General features: G+C 39.9%; 2 protein-coding genes and 1 long non-coding RNA gene across 3 annotated transcripts in view; all 3 read left to right on the top strand.

Moving 5' to 3' along the window:
- The first annotated feature begins 9,783 nt into the window (after positions 1-9,783).
- On the top strand, positions 9,784-16,629 carry LOC146388079 (uncharacterized). Its single transcript, XM_084925168.1, has 5 exons — positions 9,784-9,889; positions 11,151-11,217; positions 13,844-14,434; positions 14,527-14,646; positions 15,612-16,629. The coding sequence occupies exons 2-5, from the start codon at positions 11,204-11,206 to the stop codon at positions 16,606-16,608; spliced, it is 1,722 nt and encodes a 573-aa protein (XP_084781294.1). The 5' UTR covers positions 9,784-9,889; positions 11,151-11,203; the 3' UTR covers positions 16,609-16,629.
- The window catches only part of LOC146388076 (uncharacterized), a 38,700-nt gene continuing 25,345 nt past the window's right edge, over positions 9,822-23,176 (top strand). Inside the window, exon 1 of the mRNA XM_084925170.1 lies at positions 9,822-9,889. The gene's annotated coding sequence lies outside the window, so the exon portion shown is untranslated. The remainder of the gene's footprint in view (positions 9,890-23,176) is intronic.
- On the top strand, positions 17,918-22,753 carry LOC146388078 (uncharacterized). The gene is made up of 2 exons (XR_014800022.1): positions 17,918-18,046; positions 18,128-22,753. It is a non-coding gene; the product is annotated as an uncharacterized LOC146388078 (long non-coding RNA).

The raw sequence follows: 23,176 nt of genomic DNA, 5'->3' as shown, positions 1-23,176 counted from the left end.
GATTTTGAGATTGCTAATTTAAGGTCATTTTAGGTCTTTAGGTGGAAGTAGGGGGGAAAAGGCCTTAAAACAATGCTAAACTGGGGAATTTTTTGTTTATTCTTTATGTTTTTATTATTGTTCTTGTTAATACATCTTTGTCTGTCTCTCATTTTCACCTAGAGCCAGCTTAAAATCAACAAGACCTCAGGAAGGTTTGAATCTGCTTTAAGTGACAGGGCTAAACCCAGCACCAATTCGCTGCACATATACAGTACAGAAATAATGGGACTTATAGGAATGTTTCAAATGTGTAAATGTGAAAATCCAACAGACGAAAAAAAAAAGTTTAGCATAGGCTGTCTTCTGTTGTCCCCCCTTAAAAATATAGAAGAAACTGCAGGAAGGCTACTTTTAATTACACATATGTATCTTTTGGCTTTTGAAAAGCCACACACACAATATTCAAGGAAGAATGTATTTGTAGGTACAGACTCTACATCCATTACTCAAAAAATAAATAGTTAATTATAAAAAGTTGTCATCAAATATACAAATAAAGACAAAATTCTTGGGAATTTCCCCATTGCATTATTTGCAATAATGATATTTTTAAAACTTTGATATAGGATTGCCCAAGAACGTATCTTTGAAAAAATACAAAGACAGCCTCTGAAATTGCAAAGCCCTGACTTTATACATTGTAAAAAAAATTCACGCCCTTCAAAGGACTTACTGTGCTATCTAATCTGCTGACCCATGGGTGCTTCTTTACCCAGACATTCAATCTAATCAGATTTAATTACTGAGGATGGAAACAAACGTTCAAAGTCTGACCACCCTTAAGACAGCCTCTGTTTTTTTAAATCTTATTTTACCCCAGAGTGCAATTTCCCGAAGGCCGTCCTGGACCCAAAGCTCCAGGGACGCTTTAACAAGCTCCCGATTAGGGCTGGATTTGCAGCTTGCTGAGTTACTGTCAGATTGGCATAAAGAGTGCACATGGGACCAGTGCGAGTGTGGTTCTGAAGGCCTAAATTTGTGAGCCCTCCTCGCCTGCCAAGGATAATTGCTTAATGAAAGTGAACAGCGACCCAAATCCTGGCAGAGAGGGCAAATGAGAGCTCGAGGTCTGTTTGCAGGGAAAAGTGCTGCAGAGATCCTTGAGAGTTTACCGCCCTGCAGAATGAACACCAGTTTCACTAGGTAGCTGACAATGGTGCAACGTAACTGCATATGGTTCCTCCACCTTTTTTCAACTGGAAGGTCTCGGCACCTGTTAGTTTAGGCAAACACAAACAAGCACCTTTTTAAAGGTTCAGATTGAAGAACATTTAATGTTGCATTTAACAGTTACAATGCAAAATGATACAGTACTGCCATGCTTTATTTCTGTACAATCACATTTAATAGAGCTGGAGTCAGGACTTTATAGCTATAGCCAAACCAGGCCACAAAAATGTATTTTTAACAGATTTTTCCCTCTAATGTAATTAATTATTCTAAGTAACGTGATTAGTTATGTAATTAGTTGTTTTCTTCTTTTATATATCAGCTGTATTTTTAAGAGTTACTGTACATGGTTAGGAGTTCATTTTATTTGTATTCATCTCTAGGTATATGTGTGTGTATATACCTTTAAGACCTAGGGTATTTAAAAATAACAGAGTAATAAATTGTTGGTATTTCAAGTGCATTTTTTCCTGGTAATTAATTCTCAAAAACTTTTGTATTTTCATTATTTTTACAAGAGTGGATGTCCCAGCAGATTCGCTCCAAAATATGACTCACAGAAAGTGCAAACAACCCAAAAGTTACCTCGTGTCTGTGAAGGTTCTCAGTCATCCAGATCATTGTAGTCTGAGGAGCTTTGAAATAAAAGTGTCTGGAATTCTTTGTTTCCTTGAAGACGTTTCACCTCTCATCCGAGAAGCTTCTTCAGTTCTACAAGCAACTGGTGGAAAGTCCCAGATTTTAAGCCCTGTGGGAGTTTCCCTGGAGGGTCTTGGACCTCCTGTTGATCCACTACCCAATCACACGAGCCAAGGCGTGAAAATGGGTGTAGGTCACAATCAGCCAAGGTTTCGGGTGAACCCATTGTGAAACCTAGCCCCACCCTATCATGTGATTTACTGAGATCAAATGACCCAAGATGTGAGTGGGTGTTAAGGCACCTGGGAATGAATCTCATCTATAATCCAGTCTGGGAAGGGATCTCAAAATTGGATTATAGATGCCATCTATAACAGAGCAAATCAGCACAAACACCTCATACTGTGAAGCACGGTGGTGGTGCAGTCATTGAGTTGACCACGAATTCCTCTGTATACCAAAGTATTCTAGAGTAAAATGTGAGGCCATCTGTCCAACAGCTGAGCTTCGCTGGGGTCATCAACAGGACAACGATCGCAAGCACAACAGCATATTTGCAACAGAAGGACTGAAAAGGAAAAGAATCTGTTCTTCATTGGCTCAGTCAAGACATCAACTAGATTTAAATGCTGTGATAGGACCTTAAGAGAGGTGTGCATGCGTGAATACACACAAACGTCAATGAACAGAAGCAACATTAAAAAGAAAAGCAGGTCAAAATCGCTCCCCAACGATGTGAGACACTGATAAAGTCATACAGAAAACAATTATTTGAAGTTTATTGAGCTGATAAAGGCGGTTGTACAAACTACTGAATCATGGGGTGCATTTAGTTTTTCACAGGACTGCAAAGTCCAGTAAATTGTTTCTTCTTTTTTCCACTGACTGTACTTTGTAGTCATTATGCAGATTATTTTCTCACACATGTTCAACATGGAGCTTCTTGGTGGATCAGAAATACTGAACTTTTTAAAAAAAAACAACAACATTTATTTATTGGTTTTAACCGGTTTTACATGGTGCACTGTGAACATTTAAAAAAATATATATAAATAAATAAATAAAAATAAAAACAAAACCACAACAACAACAGAAACAACATAGTAATAGAAACAAAAACAAAGCAAACCATAACAGAAGGGAAGGACAGATTTACAAATCAAGTTAGTTTCAGGCTGTTAAGTCCACAGTGTGCACGTTGCAGTTCTCCAGAAAGTTGTAGAATTTTGACCATATAGCCCAAAACTTGTCCAGTTTATTTCTTAATGTATAAGTTATTTTCTCCATAGATAGTATAGATGTCAGTCCATTAAGCCATTGAGATAGTCCACATATTTTTTGATTTTTTCAACACATAGCAATACAGCGCTTGGCTTCCAAAAGTCCAGTCCTTAACAGAGCTCTATTGTTTGCAGCAGGTACAAAATTATTCGGGTATATATTTAAAATACATATTTTAGGATGAAGTGGAATCACATCACCAATAATTTGACTCAACAGATTTATTACCTTTTTCCAAAAGATTTTCACATGTGGACACTCCCATATACAGTGAAATAAAGTGTCCCTGTCCACTCCACACTTAATACAGGTGTCTGGGATGTTTGAATTAAAATAATGCATTTTCGACGGAGTAAGATATTGTCTTGTTAACCATTTATATTGAAGTAGTTGAGATTGCACATTAATTGTCTGACTCTGAGCCAAGGAGCATGAGTTATACCACTCATCATCAGATATATCCATTTGCAAATCATTCCTCCATGCCTCTAAAATAGACTGTGTTGATTCTTTGGAATTTTCCATAAATAATTTGTACAATGCAGAAACTTGGCCCCTCCCATTTAGATGCTTTATAACTGTGTTCTCTAGAGAGGAGTAGGGGGGGATTTCTAAGCTGTTACCTTGTGTGGTTAAGATAAAATTTCTTAATTGAAGAAATTTAAAAAAATGTTTGACAGGAATAGAAAAAGTACTTCTAAGTTGTTCAAAAGACATAAGAGTATTACTCCTAAATATATCAGACACTTTTCTTATACCTTGATCGAACCAAAATTTAAAACCTGCATCCGCCCTACCAGGAAGAAAGTTGTTATTTCCAAATATCGGAGTAAACCTAGACAGTTGTATCATTTCTCCCAAGTAGTTATGTATTTCAAACCAGATCATTATAGTGTTTTTTAAAAAGGGGTTCTTAGTTTGTTTATTTAGTGTCTTCCTGTCGGCTGAGTAAAGATATAAGGTAGGGGGAATTTTGATTTCTGTAGACTCCATAGAAACCCACACTGGAATTTGCTCATTAACAAAATAAAACATTGCCGCTCTGATTTGAGCAGCCCAGAAGTACCACTTTAAATTTGGAAGTTGTAAACCCCCTCTTTCATAAGGAAGGTATAATAATGAGATTCTGAGTCTTGGTCTTCTGTCATTCCAAATAAAGTTTCGGAATAGTTTTTACAAATCTAAAAAGAAAGAGTTTGGTGGAGAGAGAGGTATTGATTGAAAAAGGTAAAGATATTTTGGCAAAATTGACATTTTTAGTATATTAATGCGACCAATTAAAGATATAGGTAGTTTCATCCATCTGTTTAGAAGTGTAGTAACTGACGTCGTTAAGGAATTATAATTGGATGCCAGAATATTTTCAATTGAGTGAGTTAATTTCACACCCAGATAAGTAAACCCATGTTCAGATAGCAGAAAGGGAGTGTTGACTGGAGGATTTTGTCGTTCATTGTTATTCAAAAATAATATTTCGGATTTATCAAAATTTATTTTATAACCCGAAAATGCACTAAATGTACACAGCAAAATCTCCAGTGTTAAATTAACACTAGAGAGTGTCTATATGGGTCCACCCCTCTGAGTGTTAAATACAACACTGTTGAGTGTTAAATTAACACTTTTGACAGTGTTATATGTTTAAAAGTAACCTAGTCAGTTTTGAAGATTAACAATGGCTAACACTGAGCAGTGCTGATTTTCTAACACTGGAAAATAACTCAAAATGTTAGAAATATTCCAGTGTTAGAAAATCAGCACTGCTCAGTGTTAGCCATTGTTAATCTTCAAAACTGACTAGGTTACTTTTAAACATATAACACTGTCAAAAGTGTTAATTTAACACTCAACAGTGTTGTATTTAACACTCAGAGGTGTGGACCCATATAGACACTCTCTAGTGTTAATTTAACACTGGAGATTTTGCTGTGTATTAATGAGACTTAATATGGATGGTATTGATTTGTTTAAATTAGTGCAGAACAGGATCACATCATCTGCATATAGGGCAATACGGTGGTCAACATTGCCTACTTTAATTCCTGATATGTTTTTATGATTCCGAATTGCCATTGCAAGAGGCTCAATTGCCATGGTGAACAAGAGAGGTGACAAGGGGCACCCTTGTCTAGTTCCACGATATAATCTGAATGGTGCGGAAAAAAGACCATTAGTTAAAATCTCTGCTTGAGAGTTGAAGTATATCAATTGAATCCATTTAAAAAATCTGTTTCCAATACCAAACTTTTTCAAAACTTCAAATAAGAATGGCCATTCGATCCTGTCGAAGGCTTTTTCCGCATCCATTGAGATTAACGCATTGTCTCTGGTCTCTTTTTTCTCATAAATGATATTCATGACCCTCCGTATATTGTGAAACCCCTGCCTCCCCTGGATAAAGCCATTCTGGTCTGAATGAATCATTTTAGGCAAGAGTGTCTCTAATCTCATAGCTAATAGTTTGCAAAGTATCTTGTAATCATAATTCAACAGTGAGATTGGTCTATAAGAACTACAATGTGTTGCTGGCTTATTAGGTTTCAGTAACAAAGTAATTGTTGAAACATTAAGTGAAGGGGGGGAGAGACCCAGATTCAAATGATTCCTGATACATATCCAGTAAAGGCTGGATTAATTTATCTTTAAATATTTTAAATATTTCTATTGGTATTGCGTCAGGTCCAGGAGTTTTGCCGCCTTTCATGTTCCTTATAGCATTAGTAATTTCATCTACTGTTATATTAACCTCTAGTCCATCCATATCGTTTTCTGGTAGTCTAGGAAAATGCAGCTGATCCAAAAAAATTTTTTGTTTTGATGAAAATGACTTTAAATGCTCAGTTTTGTATAGCTGTTTATAAAAAGTACAAAAAGAGTCGTTAATGTGTTTAGGATCAGCTGTGATCTGTCCTTCATCTGTAGTTATAGAGTTTATTGTTCTTTCAGCCTGAGCCTGTTTAATACGCCAAGCCAGTATTTTACTTGCTTTTTCACCCTGTTCATAATATGACTGTTTCAGTCTTAGTAAACTTTTAGTAGCTTTATTTAATGACAAAATATTAAATTTAGCTCTGAGTTTATTTAACTCTGGAATTAGAGCATTAGATTTGGATATAAATATCTCTTCCTCAATATCTTTTATCTTTTTCTCCAAATGAACCAGTTCCATCCTAGATGCTTTATGTTTAAAGCTTGTAAAACTGATCATTTGCCCTCTCAGGAAAGCTTTAAAGGCCTCCCATTTTATAGTCGCCGTAGTTTGAGTAGTGTTATAAGCAAAGTAATAATCTATTTGCTTTCCAATGTATTCTAAGAATTCTGGATGCTTTAACCAGAAAGATTGCAATCGCCATCTAGTGGTAAATAATGGTAAGTTCGGTAAATTTAGTTGAAACGAAATGCTGAACTAAGAGCAGCAGAAACATGCCTGTCTGATCTCGTCTGACCAGGGCTGATATCTGACATGTGGCCCTGAGGCCTGAGAGAAACACGATGATGAATTTTTTCACAAGAAGATGTCCAACCTATATACACACTCCCACTCTCCCCCCTCTTTGACGTTACATGAGCAGCTGAGTGACGTTTTTCTTCATCATCACAGCTGAAATGGGGCTCTCGACCCGAAAACAAAGCTCAGCGTGCTCGTCACGTGCTGACACAGCCAAAAATGCAGAAAATGGAAAAAGCTAATGGCAAAATATTGATGTTTAATCTCTTTGCAGAAGATGCTTTAGAAAATACTGAAGTTTTTTTTTTCATGAGACAGTTGACAAACAGGAGAGCCAAATATTCCCAGGAATTCTTAGATGAACACGAGATGAGGAAATTTCCATTTGAAACTGCAAACATTCAAACAAGTCGAGGGCCCATTTAAAAATTTTTTTTTAATGTAACAACGGATCATAACACAGTTTTGCCCAGCTGTTTCAGTGTAGACAGTTATTAAATTTAAGACTGTTGAATGGGAAAACCAGAGTAACGTTATTCAACATTATGCACTCCATACTGCACATAAATGCCACTTGTTTTGCACAATATCCAACTGCTGACCTCTGTATATTTTATTTTTATTTAATTTTATATATATGTACACACACACACACACACACACACACACACACACACACACACACACACACACACACACACACACACATATATGTATATATACATATTTAGTATACATACACTCTTATATTTGTACAGGTACATATATTTATTCTTATAATTCTCTGATTCCCATTCTTATATTTTGCTTGTTCTTATGTTATTGTATTTTGCACATCCCTGTTGCTTGTGAAGCTTGCACACAAGAATTTCACTCACATGTGCTGTACCAGTGTACCTGCACATGTGATGTGACAATAAAAGTGATTTGATTTGAATAGTTATGCAAAGCATAAAAGGACGATTTTCTTTGTCTCTCTCTTTGTTTTTCTTTTTTCTTCTTTTTTTCCTTATTAGATAGAAAGGAAGGTTATCTGATGCCAGCCACATGAAAGGATGTAGGCATGACAAACACAAAGAATAAGAAAAAAGTTTATTAAGTTTAGTAATGCTGTACTAAAAGTAAAATTAAAATTAAAAACCTCCAAATACCTCAAACAAGTTTAAGTCATTTGGAGTTTTTAAATTTTGAGTGAGCTAAGTGAGCGTTTTGACATGCTCCATACAAAGCCATGGGTTCATCATAGGCCTACTAGTATAAAAACAATTTTCTCCTCCTTACATAAAGCAACACTTTGGTGGACTTGCTCTCTGCCTAAAATCCTGACCGTCTTGAAAAATCTACTTCAGGTTCATGTGGGGGTTATATCCCAGCTGTAAGAGTGTGAGATGCAGTGCACACCCTGAGCGGGTCACTAGTTTATTGCTGTGCACTCTCCCTCTAGCATATGCAGGAAAAAAAAATCTCAGTGGGTCCGGAAAGTGATTTTAAAAAGATTTTAACAACAATCGGAAACACATAACAAAGAAGGAAGAAGGAAAGCTGGATCAGGTGGCTCTGTCCTGTCCCAGAAGTTATGCTGCCTCAGGCTGCTGATGTACTTCCCATGATGCACTAAGCATTTCATGTACACCTCCCATATGTTTTACTACTTCATGTTATTAACTTTCTCCTCTTTCTCCCCCAGAGTGGGAACATTCCTCTTCTTTTTCCTCTCACCCACCCCCCTGGTCCCTGATTATGATGGAGGTTTCTTTCTGTTAAAGGGGAGTTCTTCTTTTCCACTGTTACCAAGCCCTGCTCAGTGGGGGATAATCAGATTGTTGCGGTTTTCTCTTTATTTGTAGGGTATTTATCTTACAATATAAATTGCCTTGAGGCAGCTATTGTTGTGAATTGGTGCTATATAAACAAAACCAAATTGAAACCGAATTTCTTGTAGCACACGTGAGTACCGTGCTTTGGCACCAACAGTTGCAAGGTTTACACATGCATCCTGGGATGAATTTTGGTGCTTCTTGGAGACGATGTTTTGTACTGAAAAATTGTTCTTTTTCTGACATTTCTTTCGTTTTAGTTGAAAACTGTAATTATTTCTTTCCCAGTAATAGAACGACTTATTTAAAATAATTGGATTATTTGAAAAATGTATCTTATAGACCCAGAAACAGCCATGACCTTATATCTAAATGTCTTAAAGAACTATTTTAGGACATGTGAAAAACTGGCAAAAAATCTTGAAATCTTGAATCTATTTTTTAAGGATTTGAAAAAGTGATAAAAACATCTGTTCATCAGTAAAACAGATAAGGGTTCTTTAAAGCTCAAATATTTGCTTGTCCAAGTAATGTTGACATTATTATTTTTTCTTTAATTTCCATTGGATTTATGTAGCCACATGCTTTGTAATATAACACCAATAAGGAAAATCTGACTTTAGATGAAAAAAGGCGAATCTGAAGATCCTCTGACTTTAAGAGGGATGTATATTATCAATTTCAGCACATTCTTTAGCTGCTGTTCACTCTCATTACCTTCATAGTGTTTTCAGCTATAGCGGTAAGCTGTAATTAGAAAGAAATAAGAAAATAAAATCTGCTCAGTGATAAATAAATAAATAAATAACAGAGTTAGGAAGTCTGTGGTAAATAGTGGAGCAAAAATCAACCCTTGTGTATTTCATACTTGGCCTTTTCACGTTCTCTTGGTCTGAAACAAGTTGTTGTTGCGCCTCTCCCTTTACAGACTTTCTTCTGTTTGAACAAAGTGGGTAAAGGCTACAGCAGCTGGGTGGAGCTTCTTTGCTTCTGAGTGCCTGAGATAAACATATTCCCTTACAGTTAATAATCTACAGAGCCAAGAGTGGAAACACTAAAACTCTGGAGTGTTTAGAGCTGTCTACAGCTGAGGCTCACATGGCTGTATACACAGCTTCAAATGAAATTTCGACCATGTTTGAATTCAAATATTCACCATTGTATGCATTTTTATATTTTAGAATATACTGGCAAGCACAATAGTTTCACTATAAAGGTTTTATATTGTGGTGTTCACAACACAGTGACAAGGAGAAAGCACAACAGCTAACTTCTTCTGCGTCAGCTGCTTATGAATTGGCCCTTTGATTCTCTGGATTCACATGGTTATCAGCTGCTATGAGTGGAGTCATTGTGTTGATTCAGTCTTAGAGTGCGACCTTTGTGAGCGTCGAGCAGTGCAGGGCTGTTTTTATTGTCGCAGCAAAGCAGACATGATGATGAACAGGCAGAGGAAGCTGCTGAATTTGCCCAGGAGCACAAGCACACACAGGTACAGACTGAATATACGTGTGCTGAGAGAGTTCAGGGGCATCTTCTCGGTCATGTTTTCTTTGGTTTCATCTTTCTACATCTATTCTTTCTTTGTTTTGTCTCTTTGTTCCTTCTGTTCTTATAGCTGCTTTTGTGTCTTTCTCCTTTCAGGAGTTTTGTATCTCTCCCTGTGATCTGTGGGTTTTGTATGTCTTTGTGCTCATTTCACATTAACATTTTGGATGCTTTATCTCTTTCTAGGAAATTTTGGTAGGCCTTGGGTTTGGTACGCCTTTTCAGTTATCTAACTATAAATAATAATGATTATGCTAACCTGTACTGGACATGGAGATGGACAGGGGCATGCCCAGAGGGGGGCGTAAAATATGTTTGGTTCCTACTTATGCCCTGCTCAAGGAATGCTTTTGGACTGGAGTACTGCTAAATGTGCAGTATCCAGTGCCCACTAGATGACAGCATAGATAGAATCATATTGAAATTTAAGGAGTACATTTAGTTAGGTTATTTTACTGAACTACAGATTTAACGTAGTTCAGTATTCTGCATCTACTTCTCTAAAATTTGGATGCAGATGTTATACTTTATACCCCATACCATTTAATTTAAAGCTGTAGCTAGTAATTTATTATTTGCACATTTGAAAGTAAAAAAACTCTAATAATTAATTATGATGTATATAAGTAGTATTTACATTAATGAATCCAATATTAAGGAGGATTATGGCTTTTACTCACCCGCTTCTTTCACCACTTTGCAAAACAGTGTTGTTCACATGTATAACACTATTTGTGGGAGTGTAAAGGGCCGCATATGAGCTCAGAAATCATGACCAGTGTTTGACATACCGGTTTCGTTCTCTTGATGTTAAATAGTGTTTTCATTAAGAAGTCAAAAGTCCTTTCAGTCACCACTTTTATTTTCCGATAACACTTGAAGGCAGCATCAGGAAACCAGTTAATCAAGACGAGCAAGTTGTTGTTGTTGCCTGAACGTCAAATGTCGCTACTAAACTTTTTCACCCTCCTTAACTAACAAAAGTCAGCTGACTGATGATCCAAGGTGTTACACAAACAGGTGTGGCTCATAATGTGGAGAAATGAAAACGAAACTTAACATTTGTGACTGGGCAGTTTAATTACTGAGTGGGTATGCAGTTATTTCAGCAGGTCCACTCGAGGCGTGGTATTGGGAGCTTGTTAATTTCTACACAGCTGGACTGCGGGCCTCAGATCCATCCTGTTCTTGTTTCCTTTGCGCAGATAAAGGTGAGACCTCCGCGAGGACCTGAACACAACACACAGAGAAGAAGAAGATGTCTGAGGCAAGGTAAGGCGGCTCATGGTGCACGGAAAACTTTTAGAGTGCATGTAGTAAAATACATATATGTACTGATTAAGTGACAGACTAGAACAAAACACGGAAGAAACGATTTTAAAGACACACCCAGCGACTTTATAAGAATCGTTGGAGGAACAGGCCCACTTTACTTCTACGTATCTACTCTTTCACTTTAATCAGCTGCAGTTCCGGTTACATCCAAGTTTTCATGTTAGATTTAATTTTAAAAACTTGTGATGGGACTGCTGGTTTTTACACGAAAACGTGTCTCTTTGTTAGCAGTTAGACTTTTAGCCTTTTCATATTTTAATCTTTTAAACCTAAAAAAAAATGTACAAATATGCAATGTCCCCTCCCCAAAAGACATATCTTTGCTTTTTTCTTTCTTTTAATCACAATGACTCCTTACATAAACGTTTGGAGGGGCTATAGAAAAACTTTATACAGAGATGTATTAAAGGACAAAGTCTGTGGTTAAGTCATAAACACTGCAACTGTAACAGACATGATACATGAGCACTGTTGCATTAATATTAACAATCTGATAATGAGTGTGCTGCTAATTAATATCCCAGGTGTTTTTCTACCACTCTAACCATTGAGGCCTGAAGAAAATACCTCTAGGGCAAAATGACTTGGTCACATTAATGTTACCTGCTTATGCATGTCTGAAGTCGGGCTTTATAATAAGTAATAAAAGTCCCATCAGGACAGGAATTGGGTGACAAATATTCAAGTTTAAATAAATTTGAAACGGATGAAGCACAATATACACAGTACACAGCCAAAGAAGAAGAAGAGCTATATCTTCTGTTGTCAAAGGAGCTTGCAAAGAAAAGCGTCTGGACTTCTTTAAGTTACTTGAAGACGTTTCACCTCTCATCCGAGAAGCTTCTTCAGTTCTAAGGTCAAATGGTGGAGAGTCCCAGATATAAACCTAGTGGGAGTATCCCCCCACAGAGGGACAAAAGGACCCCCTGATGATCCTCTAATCGCCTGAGCCAAGGTGTGAAACTGGGTGTGGGTCCCAATCAGCCAGAGTTTCGGGTGTGTTCATTGTGAAACCTGGCCCCACCTTATCATGCGAATTCCTGAGGTCAGATGGCCCAGGATGTGAGTGGGCGTTAAGGCGTCTGGGAAGGGATCTCAAAACTGGATTATAGATGGCAGAGAGTTGGTGTTGTAAACCCCCGCCTCTGTTCAAAGATGGTCGCTCACAGTGGACATAGATGGCTTCTTTCACTCCCCTTTCAAACCATCTGTCCTCTCTGTCCAAAATGTGAACATTGGCATCCTATTAGAGGATCATCAGGGGGTCCTTTTGTCCCTCTGTGGGGGGATACTCCCACTAGGTTTATATCTGGGACTCTCCACCATTTGACCTTAGAACTGAAGAAGCTTCTCGGATGAGAGGTGAAACGTCTTCAAGTAACTTAAAGAAGTCCAGACGCTTTTCTTTGCAAGCTCCTTTGACTACGATGACCTGGATGACTGAGAACCTTCACAGACATATCTTCTGTTGGTGTACAGCAACAGCACCAGGACAAAACAGAGGAAATGTATAAAAAAGAAAAAACACAGAATTGCAGTACACCATTTTATTAAAACCTGTCCTAATAACTCAATTTACTGACCCATAGCCTTTTGTAATTGGGCGCCATCTAGTGGTTATATTATAAAAAAACAGCTAGTAAAATACAAAATAGGGACTTTGAGGCCTTTGTTGGTACAAAACCAGTTTGTGTATCTGAGCTAACAAAAGTCCACAACCGGGAGACCCTTTGTTAATCAAACAATGACAAACCTCTGCTGAGGTTTAGTTGCATGTTATTTAAATCTCTGTAATAATAGTGCATCTTTCGAATAAAAACAAGAACTAGAACAACCCCGTTATCGTTACTTCAAATTGACTATGAAGAAAGTCTATATGATTATTTTGGATCCTGCATCAAATCCACAGTGAGACATCTGTGTAGGCTCTCAGTCATCCAGGTCATGGTAGTGGAAGGATTGTTTTGTTTTTTTTTGCCTGTCCCATTTGGTTCTTTAGCCGTCAGAATTGTTGTCTGAAGACCAACAAGGATACCCAATTGATTTACTTTGCCAAATGGTCATCACGGCCTTGCCGTATTGGTCCATTTGATCAACCTTTGTTGTTATTATTTATTTTATTTTATTTTCAGTTGTTACAGACGGGACAGACATGACTGAGGGATAGGAAAGGGAGAAAGAAAGATGAAGGAAAAGAAAAACAGAAGGGAAGAGGGACAGTGCGAAAGGGCACTTAAAAAGAGAAAGACAATCCTGTGAGATGTTAGCCCAAGATTAAACAAAGATTCTTCCACAAATTGAATTTTTGGTACAAAATCTCTAATATTAGCTATTGTGGACAAAGTGCCTACCCACTTAGCACTACTAGCAAAATAAAATCGGAAGTATTTTTTGGTTTGTGTTGGACTCTGTGCTGTGCTGTACATTTTAAATAAAAGTGTTTAAACTGTTAAAGTTGTTATGTAGTGCACTTTTTACTGAGCTCTGCGACCGAGCTGTCATGTACAAGTTTTGTTTGAATTCCCCTAGAAACCTCACAAACAGATGATGCTTTGTGTTACAGAAAGGAGCTACAGGAGGCCTTGTGCCGCTACACCACAGACACCCTCACCTACATCCACACAGTGAGAGCATTCTGTGAGATGTTCTCTAAATGGATGCTCTGGAGAGACACCGAGGTAGAAATGATGAGGGACATCAAAGATAGACTTGAAGCACTTGACCTAAACATCAACCATGTTACTAAGTCAGAGGAAAAAGGTAAAGCCTTTGTGGAGTATATGAAGAGCAAGGTGACTGTGAATGTAGACAGCAAGCGTGTAGAGCTGGAGAATGAGCTGGCTGAAGTGTTAAAGGACACTGCAAGTGGCCTGGAGAGTCTCAGCAGCTTCCTGGATGCAGTGGAGAAGCTGGCAGTGACCTCGCTGCATGTGTTCACAGAGAACCAGGTGTTACACCTTCCAGAAGGGATCAGTCCTGAGTATGTTCAGGCTGTCATCATGGCTGCACGAGTGATCTGTCCTCTGCTGCTGGAGTTTAAAAGAGACGACAACGTCTTCTTCCTTCCCAAACTTCAGAATATGGAAGTGCTGGCATATCAGCTGGACAGATACATACAGACCTCCAAGACGATCTGTGATAAGTTGGACAAAAGGTAAACAAATAAATGATATACAAAATATTAAGGAATTTTGCACATTAAGTATCATCTATTGTATAAAATAAGTTGACCTGCGTTCTTCACAGCTGCTTCAGTGACTTTGGTCTGAAGATGGCTGTAGAAACTGTGGTTGATCTTGATGTGGATTTGTCTGAGGATGACATACAGAGAATGCTTGATCACGTAAATCAGCTTGATGAGATCAGGTAAGTTTTTCTGTTCCCAAATATGTGTCAGCGCAGAGCTTGGTTTTTCTTTTTTTCATCTCAGGGGTCAAATACTGCTGGTGTCCTACAGGCCTGCATAAGATGTCCTTTGATGTTGGTGCTGTGACGTAGACATTGCCGCTGCAGTGAGACCGGTTTCACTCCTAGTGCATCAGGGGTCTTGAACTCCAGGCCTCGAGAGCCGGTGTCCTGCAGGTTTTAGATCTCACCCTGGGCCAACACACCTGAAACAAATGATGAGTTCATTACCAGGCCTCCGGAGAACTTCAAGACAAGTTGAGGAGATAATTTTGTCATTTAAATCAGCTGTGTTGGATCAAGAACACATCTAAAACCTGCAGGACACTGCCCCTCGAGGCCTGGAATTCGAGACCCCTGATAAATATGCTTGGTCTGGACACTACACTATACAAAAAATGATGTAGCTTCTGGATCTTAAAAGTCAAGCCAGTGTAAATGTTCCTTAACCTCCTGGGACCTGGCGTCCACATATGTGGAGATCACATTTTCGGTTGTCAAACTACAAAATTTTGCCCTACAAGGTCCTGATATCCACTTACGAGGACATTATACTGCCACTGCTCTATCAAAATTTAAAACGAATGTCCTCATATGTGGATCTCATTTCTCTCAGAAACAAAAATCAGGTAATTCTTTGTTTTTACATTCATCAGGTCCCAATCAGCCCAAATAGCAAAGAGAAATTAAAAATGCATGACTTGAAAGAGTTTGGGTCGTAGGAGGTTAAACCTTTAGTCTTGTTCATGGGCTGCAGGGAGGACTTTTATCCCTGCAACCAAAAAAATGTTTTGCAGGACACATGACATGTTTTTGTTGGTCATGTAACCTTAAAAGCTAAACCCAAATAGTGTTAATACTGCAATAACATGCTGACATTTTAAAATGTGTCACCCCACTAATTCTTTTTGAATTTCTTCTCTCAGGATGAACGAGCAGTTCCGAATGGTGTTCTTGTTCCAGGAGGAACCGTGCCATGGGTTCATTAGTGAGTTCGACAAGCGACAGCCCACCATGCTGCAGTTTCTAAAGGAGCTGGAGGAGACAGCTGTTCAGTTAGACAGAATGAATATGGGGGCAAAGATTTCCAGTGTGGCAGGCAGTTCTGTGGGGGCAGTTGGAGGTGTACTGTCCATTGTTGGTTTGGCATTAATTCCTTTCACAGCAGGAGTTTCTCTAGCTTTGACAATGACTGGGGTCGGGCTGGGAATCACCAGTGGAGTCAACAGTGCTGTGACCACTGCAACAGAGGTTGGAGTAAATGCTACACAACGAAAGAAAGCCTCTGAAGTCTTCAAGAACTTTATGGAGGATGTACAGAGTCTCCAGAGTTGTCTGGAGGAGGTTACCAGTCAAACCATCGCCAAACTGGACGCACTTGACATAAATATGGTTGTGGGAGTTGGCAAGATTGCAGCTAACACTGGTACTATTGGAAAGGGTATTGATGCACTTGTTGATGCCGCTTCTGCTGTTAAGGTGTTACAAACTGAAGAGCTGCTCACGAGTGCTGGGAAAGTTGTGGCTCAAGAAGGACAAGCGTTACGTAATGCACCCAGGGTTGCTTCAGATATCCCAGATATTGGTCAGGCTGCAGCCAAAGGGACCCTTGCACTCTCCAAGTCAGCAAGAGCAGGTCTCATTGCAGTTAATGCTCTCTTCCTCGGCATGGATATTTTCTTCATCTGTAAAGACAGCATGAGTCTGGCTAAAGGCAGCGAGACTGAAGTCTCACAATTCATCAGAGCCAGAGCTGAACTTTGGCATTCAGAGATCGACTCATGGCAGAAGATGCATGACTCTCTGAATGAAGGTTTGCCAACATCAGAAAAAAAGAAGGCTGTCCTGGAGACTCCAATTTATCTGGAGATGGAGGTGAAGAAACAGAGTGAAGCAGAAAGGGTAGAACCATCTGCTGAATGATTAAAAAGAACTGCAATGAAACAGTTGTAAATTACTGATCACTGAAGTACTCAACTCATACTAACTGAAACTATGATCAGATCATAGAGCCGTTTTATGTGGAAAATGTTTGAAAGCAATCGTCAGACTGTAGGTCTTTTCAGTAACAGCACGCAGCGAGGCATCCTCATGCTGTAATTACATTAATTGCCAATAAGTCAACTGAAAAAAATGTATATTCTAGAGTTGTGATTACTGCAATATAAAGTATCAGAGAAAATATCTGTCAATGCCAAATTTGATTAATATATGTGATTTGTACATAGTTCTGCTGAACATTTTATTTGCACAGTCAAATATAAAACCTTATTAATAACATTATTTAATCAAGTATGCAATAAAATAAAAAAAGAATTACTTCCAGATATAGACATTTTTTTCTGTAATAGTTCTGTTATTACACAGTAATTACACGAAGTTCTGGTGCATAGATTTTAGAACAGGTGAAATACTCTTGTACCAGTCTGCTGTGTGTGTACTGCACTGGTAATTTAACAGCAGCACTAATCATATATATGTGTATATATATATATATATTAGGCTGGAGTCTATCACACCAGGCAAGACCCCAGGTGCAGGCTGTGTAAAGATGCCCCAGAGACAATCCAGCACATAACAGCAGGGTGCAAGATGCTAGCAGGCAAGGCATACATGGAACGCCATAACCAAGTGGCCGGCATAGTGTACAGGAACATCTGTGCCGAGTATAACCTGGAAGTCCCGAGGTCAAAATGGGAGATGCCCCCAAGGGTGGTGGAGAATGACCGAGCTAAGATCCTGTGGGACTTCCAGATACAGACGGACAAATTGGTGGTGGCTAACCAACCGGACATAGTGGTGGTAGACAAACAGAAGAAGACGGCCGTAGTGATCAATGTAGCGGTTCTGAATGACAGCAATATCAGGAAGAAGGAACACCAGAAGCTGGAGAAATACCAAGGGCTCAGAGAAGAGCTCGAGAGGATGTGGAGGGTGAAGGTGACGGTGGTCCCCGTGGTAATCGGAGCACTAGGTGCGGTGACTCCCAAGCTAGGCGAGTGGCTCCAGCAGATCCCGGGAATAACATCGGAGATCTCTGTCCAGAAGAGCACAGTCCTGGGAACAGCTAAGATACTGCGCAGGACCCTCAAGCTCCCAGGCCTCTGGTAGAGGACCCGAGCTTGAAGGATAAACCGCCCGCAGGGGCGTGCTGGGTGTTATATATATATATATATATATATATATATATATATATATATATATATATATATATATATAACACTAACCTAAATTTCTCTCAACACTTCACCACACTATCATGTTAACGCTAAGTCCACCAACACGTTACCATCCACCATCTCAGCAACCCTGGTATCAGAAGGAGCAATTTAAGAGAATGGAGGAAGGGACACAAGAAAAGGTGAGCACATCATTGGACAATAAGTAAAGTGATTTTAATCTGTGGGTGCACTGGATAACCACTGATGCAAATTTCTTACAGAACCATCCCCAAGAAGTGCATCACATCCTTCTTGTGTTGTGGGAACTGCTGCACAGTTGTATGACGCAAACTTGCCTTTGGCCCATCACTTTTCCAAGGCAAGCCACAATGGCCTTGGCAAACTCCCATCTTACTTGGTTTATGGTTATTGGCACCCATACCAGCCTTGCGGACAGGGCATGAACATTCTAGAGATCAGACTTACTTATATTTACCTGAACCTAACTGATCAATACAACTCTCCAATTTATGAGGAGAGTACAAGTCAGGCTTTGTGAGACTATGGTCATTTTTACAGGGTCGTAAACTAAAACCTGCCCTCTTCACCAGAAGGAATGTAACATATATTGAATTTCAGCTTAGATGCCTTTTTCCCCCTCTGGAAAATGATAAAATCTTTGCATTACTGGTTTGGCATGCTTCTACATCGAAGTCATATTGTATCAGGTGAGTTTGAGGTAGGGTATCAGAAAATAATGTTGGACAACTTCTAATTAGTGTAACAGTTTCCTCACACTTACCCACATCCAAATGTGATACCAGGGTATCCAAGTTTTGCAGAGTTTTTAAGCCAACCCTGTAACATCTGAGATGCTATCTCTACACCACGTGTCGAACTCCAGACCTCGAAGGCCGGTGTCCTGCAGGTTTTAGATGTGTCCTTGATCCAACACAGCAGATTTAAATTTCTAAATGACCTCCTCAACATGTGTCGAAGTTATCCAGAAGCCTGGTAATGAACTAATCATTTGATTCAGGTGTGTTGACCCAAGGTGAGATCTAAAACCTGCAGGACACCAGTCCTCGTGACCTGGCGTTCGACACCCCTGTTCTACACCCTCTTTCCCCTTCAAAAGAACTGAAGCAGCTTATCCTGACTTCACAACTAGAGAGTTTGAACAACCTAAGCCTGTCTTTGGAAAACCAAATATGGAAATTAACTGGCTCAAAGCCTTTACAACTGTCTTAGTCTTAATAGTACAATGCAGATAGGTGGATGAGGTAGGATAAATGTCACTGCCAATAAATAACATTTCTTGGCAGTAAACCTGCATCCTGAGGTTTCTGATGCAAGATTAAAGGAGTCAGACTTTGTTCAGTCAGGTGAAATTTTAATTTTAATTAACCCTGGGTCAGTATGCGTATCATACACTTTTCCTGCAGATGTTGAATATAGATACATTGAAGCTAATCAGGATATTTATTGTGAATCTGTGGCTACAATCAATTATTTTACTGGCAACTAAATTAGCTAGCAGCATTATTAGCCATGACAGAAGCAAATATGTCTGTCCTAACATTGTTTAAATCACTGAATACTGCTAATAACGTGCATTGAATGGACTGATAACTTTCAAAATGTGTGGTCCCAGCAGCAATTTAGTGGTTTCTCAGGTTAGATGTTTAAGAGTGTAATATTTAATTTGCAAACTTTATAAGTTATCCTATTGATAACATTTTTTTTTATCAGAATCTCTGTTAGTGTGATAAACAGGTTCCCAAAGTACAGATATTATGAGATGATTGACAATTTAGCATGACAACACAGAATTTGAGAAAAAATTATTCTCACATTTAAAGCATCCTGTTAGACTTTGTTTTGTTTCAGTTTTAAATCAAAGTCTTTATCAAGGCTGTGACTAAATAGAGGTAGAGATAATTGTCTCTCTCTCTCTCTAAATGCCTTGCAAAATGACGAACTCCAGAAATGGGTGTGGTTTACACGTATATTGAGAGATAAAAGAGAAACCAATCCTACATACTTGAGTGATTCTTGACTTACTGTCTTTTTAATAGCTACATCTCCTAGAAGAGGATCCACTGAGTGCAAAGATGTCTGAGGAAAGGTAAGGTCTATACTTTCTGGGAACAACAAGAAGATATTGTTCAGCAGACCTTAGTGATCTGGCTGGAGTGTGTATAGTTAACAGATCATTAAGTTAGTGGGGTGGCAGATTTAAAAACGAACAATAAAATCCTAAAATCAACTCTAAAACGCACAGGCAGCCAGTGCAAAGAAGCCAGTACGAGAGTAACATGGTCTTGTATTCGTGTTCCAGTTTAGTTTAAGCCGTTTTCCAGAATGACTCTCAGGTTTCTGGTAGAGAGTCCTGAGTAAGTTTGCCATCCATGTCTGAATCACTTAATGTCAGTTACATTGTTTGCTCAATCAAATTGCATGTTTGGTCATGTTGCTATTTGTTCATTTTTTTCTTTGCTTCTTTGTAATTAATAAAAAAAAACAGTAAGAAGAATGAACAAAGCGACGACAATTACAGAAGGTGAAATCTTTTGTATTGCTGAATCTACAAAGATTTATCAGGTGAATCTGCAGCTCAGCTCACTGTAGTTTCCCGTAGGCACCAGTTTTCACAGTAAACAACATCAGATTCTGTTTTGTTCTGAACAGGAAGTTTAAAAGAACATATATTTTTTTCTTAGTGAGTCCAAAGAAACCAAAAGAGGTTAATAATGAGTAGAAATGTAAATTACACTTATCTGTGGGGTTTTTTTTTGCTTTTGTTAATCCAAAGCAATAATTTAAAAAAAATCGTAAAAATATAACCACTGCGTATAGGAGTAATTTCATCTCTTTGTTTAAAATATAATGGATTAGTGGACTGAAGTGTAGCTTTTAACAGATTTACCTGACATGCAAAAGCTGCCTGGATCAAAACCAGGATGAAACAAATTGTTTGACAAGGTTACCAAATCAAAAAGTTGGATTAATTCAGGGCGATCGTTGCTCAAGAGTTGGGTGTTCATCTTGTAATTGGAAGGTTGCCGGTTCGAGCCCCGGCTCAGACAGTCTCGGTCGTTGTGTCCTTGGGCAAGACACTTCACCTACTGCCTACTGGTGATGGCCAGAGGGGCCAATGGCGCAATATGGCAGCCTCGCTTCTGTCAGTCTGCTCAGGGCAGCTGTGGCTACAACTGTAGCTGCCTCCACCAGTGTGTGAATGTGAGAGTGAATGAATAGTGGAATTGTAAAGCGCTTTGAGGGGTCCCAAAAACCGCTATATAAATGCAATCCATTATTATTAAATCAAAGTTGATCAGATCAAATCAAAACATTTTGAGGGGAAATTCATATAGGTCACCCCTTGTGGTGCCCATAAGTACTTGTGCTTTGAGTCAGCCAGTGGGACATGTAACCTGCTGTAACCTGGGCCACAAGCCCAGTCAGCTGCCCAGCCACAAGCCCAGTCAGCTGCCCAGCCACAAGCCCAGTCAGCTGCCCAGCCACAAGCCCAGTCAGCTGCCCAGCCACAAGCCCAGTCATCCTTTCTTTCACTAGCTCAGTCTCCTGTGTCCCTTCACCTACTCCTCCTGTACAGCAAGCTATGTCTATTCAACCCATAAAGAACTGTTCTACAACCTCTAATTCTAAGCAGAGAGACAAACAATTAATAATGTAAACATTCCTCAAGAGCTGGCCAGTTCTGAGACTGTGATGCACTCCAGGGCCTCCCCAGAGGCTGGGTTTCAGCCCCCAGCAGACTCTGGACCCCTGGAGGTTAAGAAGCCAGCTAAGGACTGCACCCGACTGTCGCTGCCTAAGCGGGGTCAGTGCTCCACGCAGCTGCAGTCTGCTCTGTGTTTGCCAGAGGCCCATGTGCCTGCTGGTTCTGTTTTGTCCCTGCCAGAGGCCCGCGAACCTACTGGTTCTGCCCCTGTGTGTGCCAGAGGCCCCCATGCCTGCTAGTTCGGTTTTGTGTTTGCCAGAGGCCTCCGTGCCTGCTGGTTCAGCCCTGTGTGTGCCAGGGGCCCAGGTGCCCACTGGTTCTGTGACTGTTTTCGCTGGGGGGTCCGAGGAGCCCGTCTAGCCTCATGTCTCGTCAGCTGGAGGGCCCGAGGAGCCCGTCCAGCAACCTTCCTCGTCAGCTGGAGGGCCCAGGTGCCCGTCCAGCCACCAGCAGCTTCATCCACGCCTGCAGCCGCAGCTTCATCCGCCTCGCCTGGTCCAGCCTCTGCTTCAGCTTCGCCTGGTCCAGCCTCTGCATCAGCTTTAGCTTCGCCTGGTCCAGCTTCAGCATCAGCTTCAGCATCAGCTTCAGCCTCAGCTTCAGCCTCGTCCTTGCCTTGTACTGCTGCTGCCGCGCTGCCATCCGGTATCCGGTCCACGTCACGCGGACGGCCTCCTGAACTGTTTGTGCGCCGCCACTGCCTTCCGCATGGCCGGCCTCCGGATCTGCTCTGTCGCCGCTGCCACTGCCTTCCGCGTGGCCGGCCTCCAGAGGTGAACTGTTCTGGACTCCTGAGTTGTCAGCCTCCAGAACTATGTTTTGTGACCCTGTTCATGGACTCCCGTATGTGTGTTTGTGTTTTGGACAATTTGTTTGGATCACTGGAGCTTGTTTTTGTTTGGTTTTCTGTATGTCATTTCCTGGTCTCCTTGTTTGTGTGTGTATATATAGTGGGTGTTGGTCTGTGCTCGTCATCAGCTCGTCTGTGTTCCATGGTGTTCTGCTCCTCTGTCTGCGTCTCTCTGCCCCGCACCCTGTTTCGTATGATCTCCGGTTTGCTATTTAGTTGTCACAGTTTAGGTTTGTTCTGTAATTTCTCATCCCTCATTGCCTATTTTGCCACTACGCCACTTGTAAATAAACGTCACTTGTATCATCAGTCACTGCCTGTATTTTGGGTCCTTTTTCCTTCAACACCACACGGCTCGCCTCGGCAGCCGTGACAAACAATCTGATAATGAATGTGCTGCTAATTAATATTCCAGGTGTTTTGCTACCGCTATAATCATTGAGGCCTAAACAAAATACCTCTCGGGCAAAATGACTTAGTCACATTAATGTTACCTGCTTATGCATGTCTGAAGTCGGGCTTTATAATAAATAATAAAAGTCCCATGAGCACAGGACTTGGGTGACAAATATTCAAGATTTTTAATAAATTTGAAAATGATAAAGCACAATATACACAGTACACACCCAAGGAAGAAGAAGAAGAGCTATATCTTCTGTTGGTGTACAGCAACAGCACCAGGACAAAACAGAGGAAATATATAAAAAAGAAAAAACGAAAAAAAAACCCACA

This window comes from Perissodus microlepis, chromosome 4 (genome assembly GCF_051167445.1).
Source record: "Perissodus microlepis isolate ML-2025 ecotype Zambia chromosome 4, ASM5116744v1, whole genome shotgun sequence".
In the NCBI taxonomy this organism is placed as follows: domain Eukaryota; kingdom Metazoa; phylum Chordata; class Actinopteri; order Cichliformes; family Cichlidae; genus Perissodus; species Perissodus microlepis.
Note: the sequence above shows the minus strand (reverse complement) of the source record. Positions and strands in the feature narration are given on the sequence as shown.

What these genes read in the sequence shown, in the direction of transcription:
- LOC146388079 (XM_084925168.1), top strand. An exon ending in TGTGATAAGTTGGACAAAAG is followed by an intron (nt 14,435 to 14,526) that starts GTAAACAAATAA and finishes CGTTCTTCACAG; the next exon opens with CTGCTTCAGTGACTTTGGTC. An exon ending in AATCAGCTTGATGAGATCAG is followed by an intron (nt 14,647 to 15,611) that starts GTAAGTTTTTCT and finishes TTCTTCTCTCAG; the next exon opens with GATGAACGAGCAGTTCCGAA.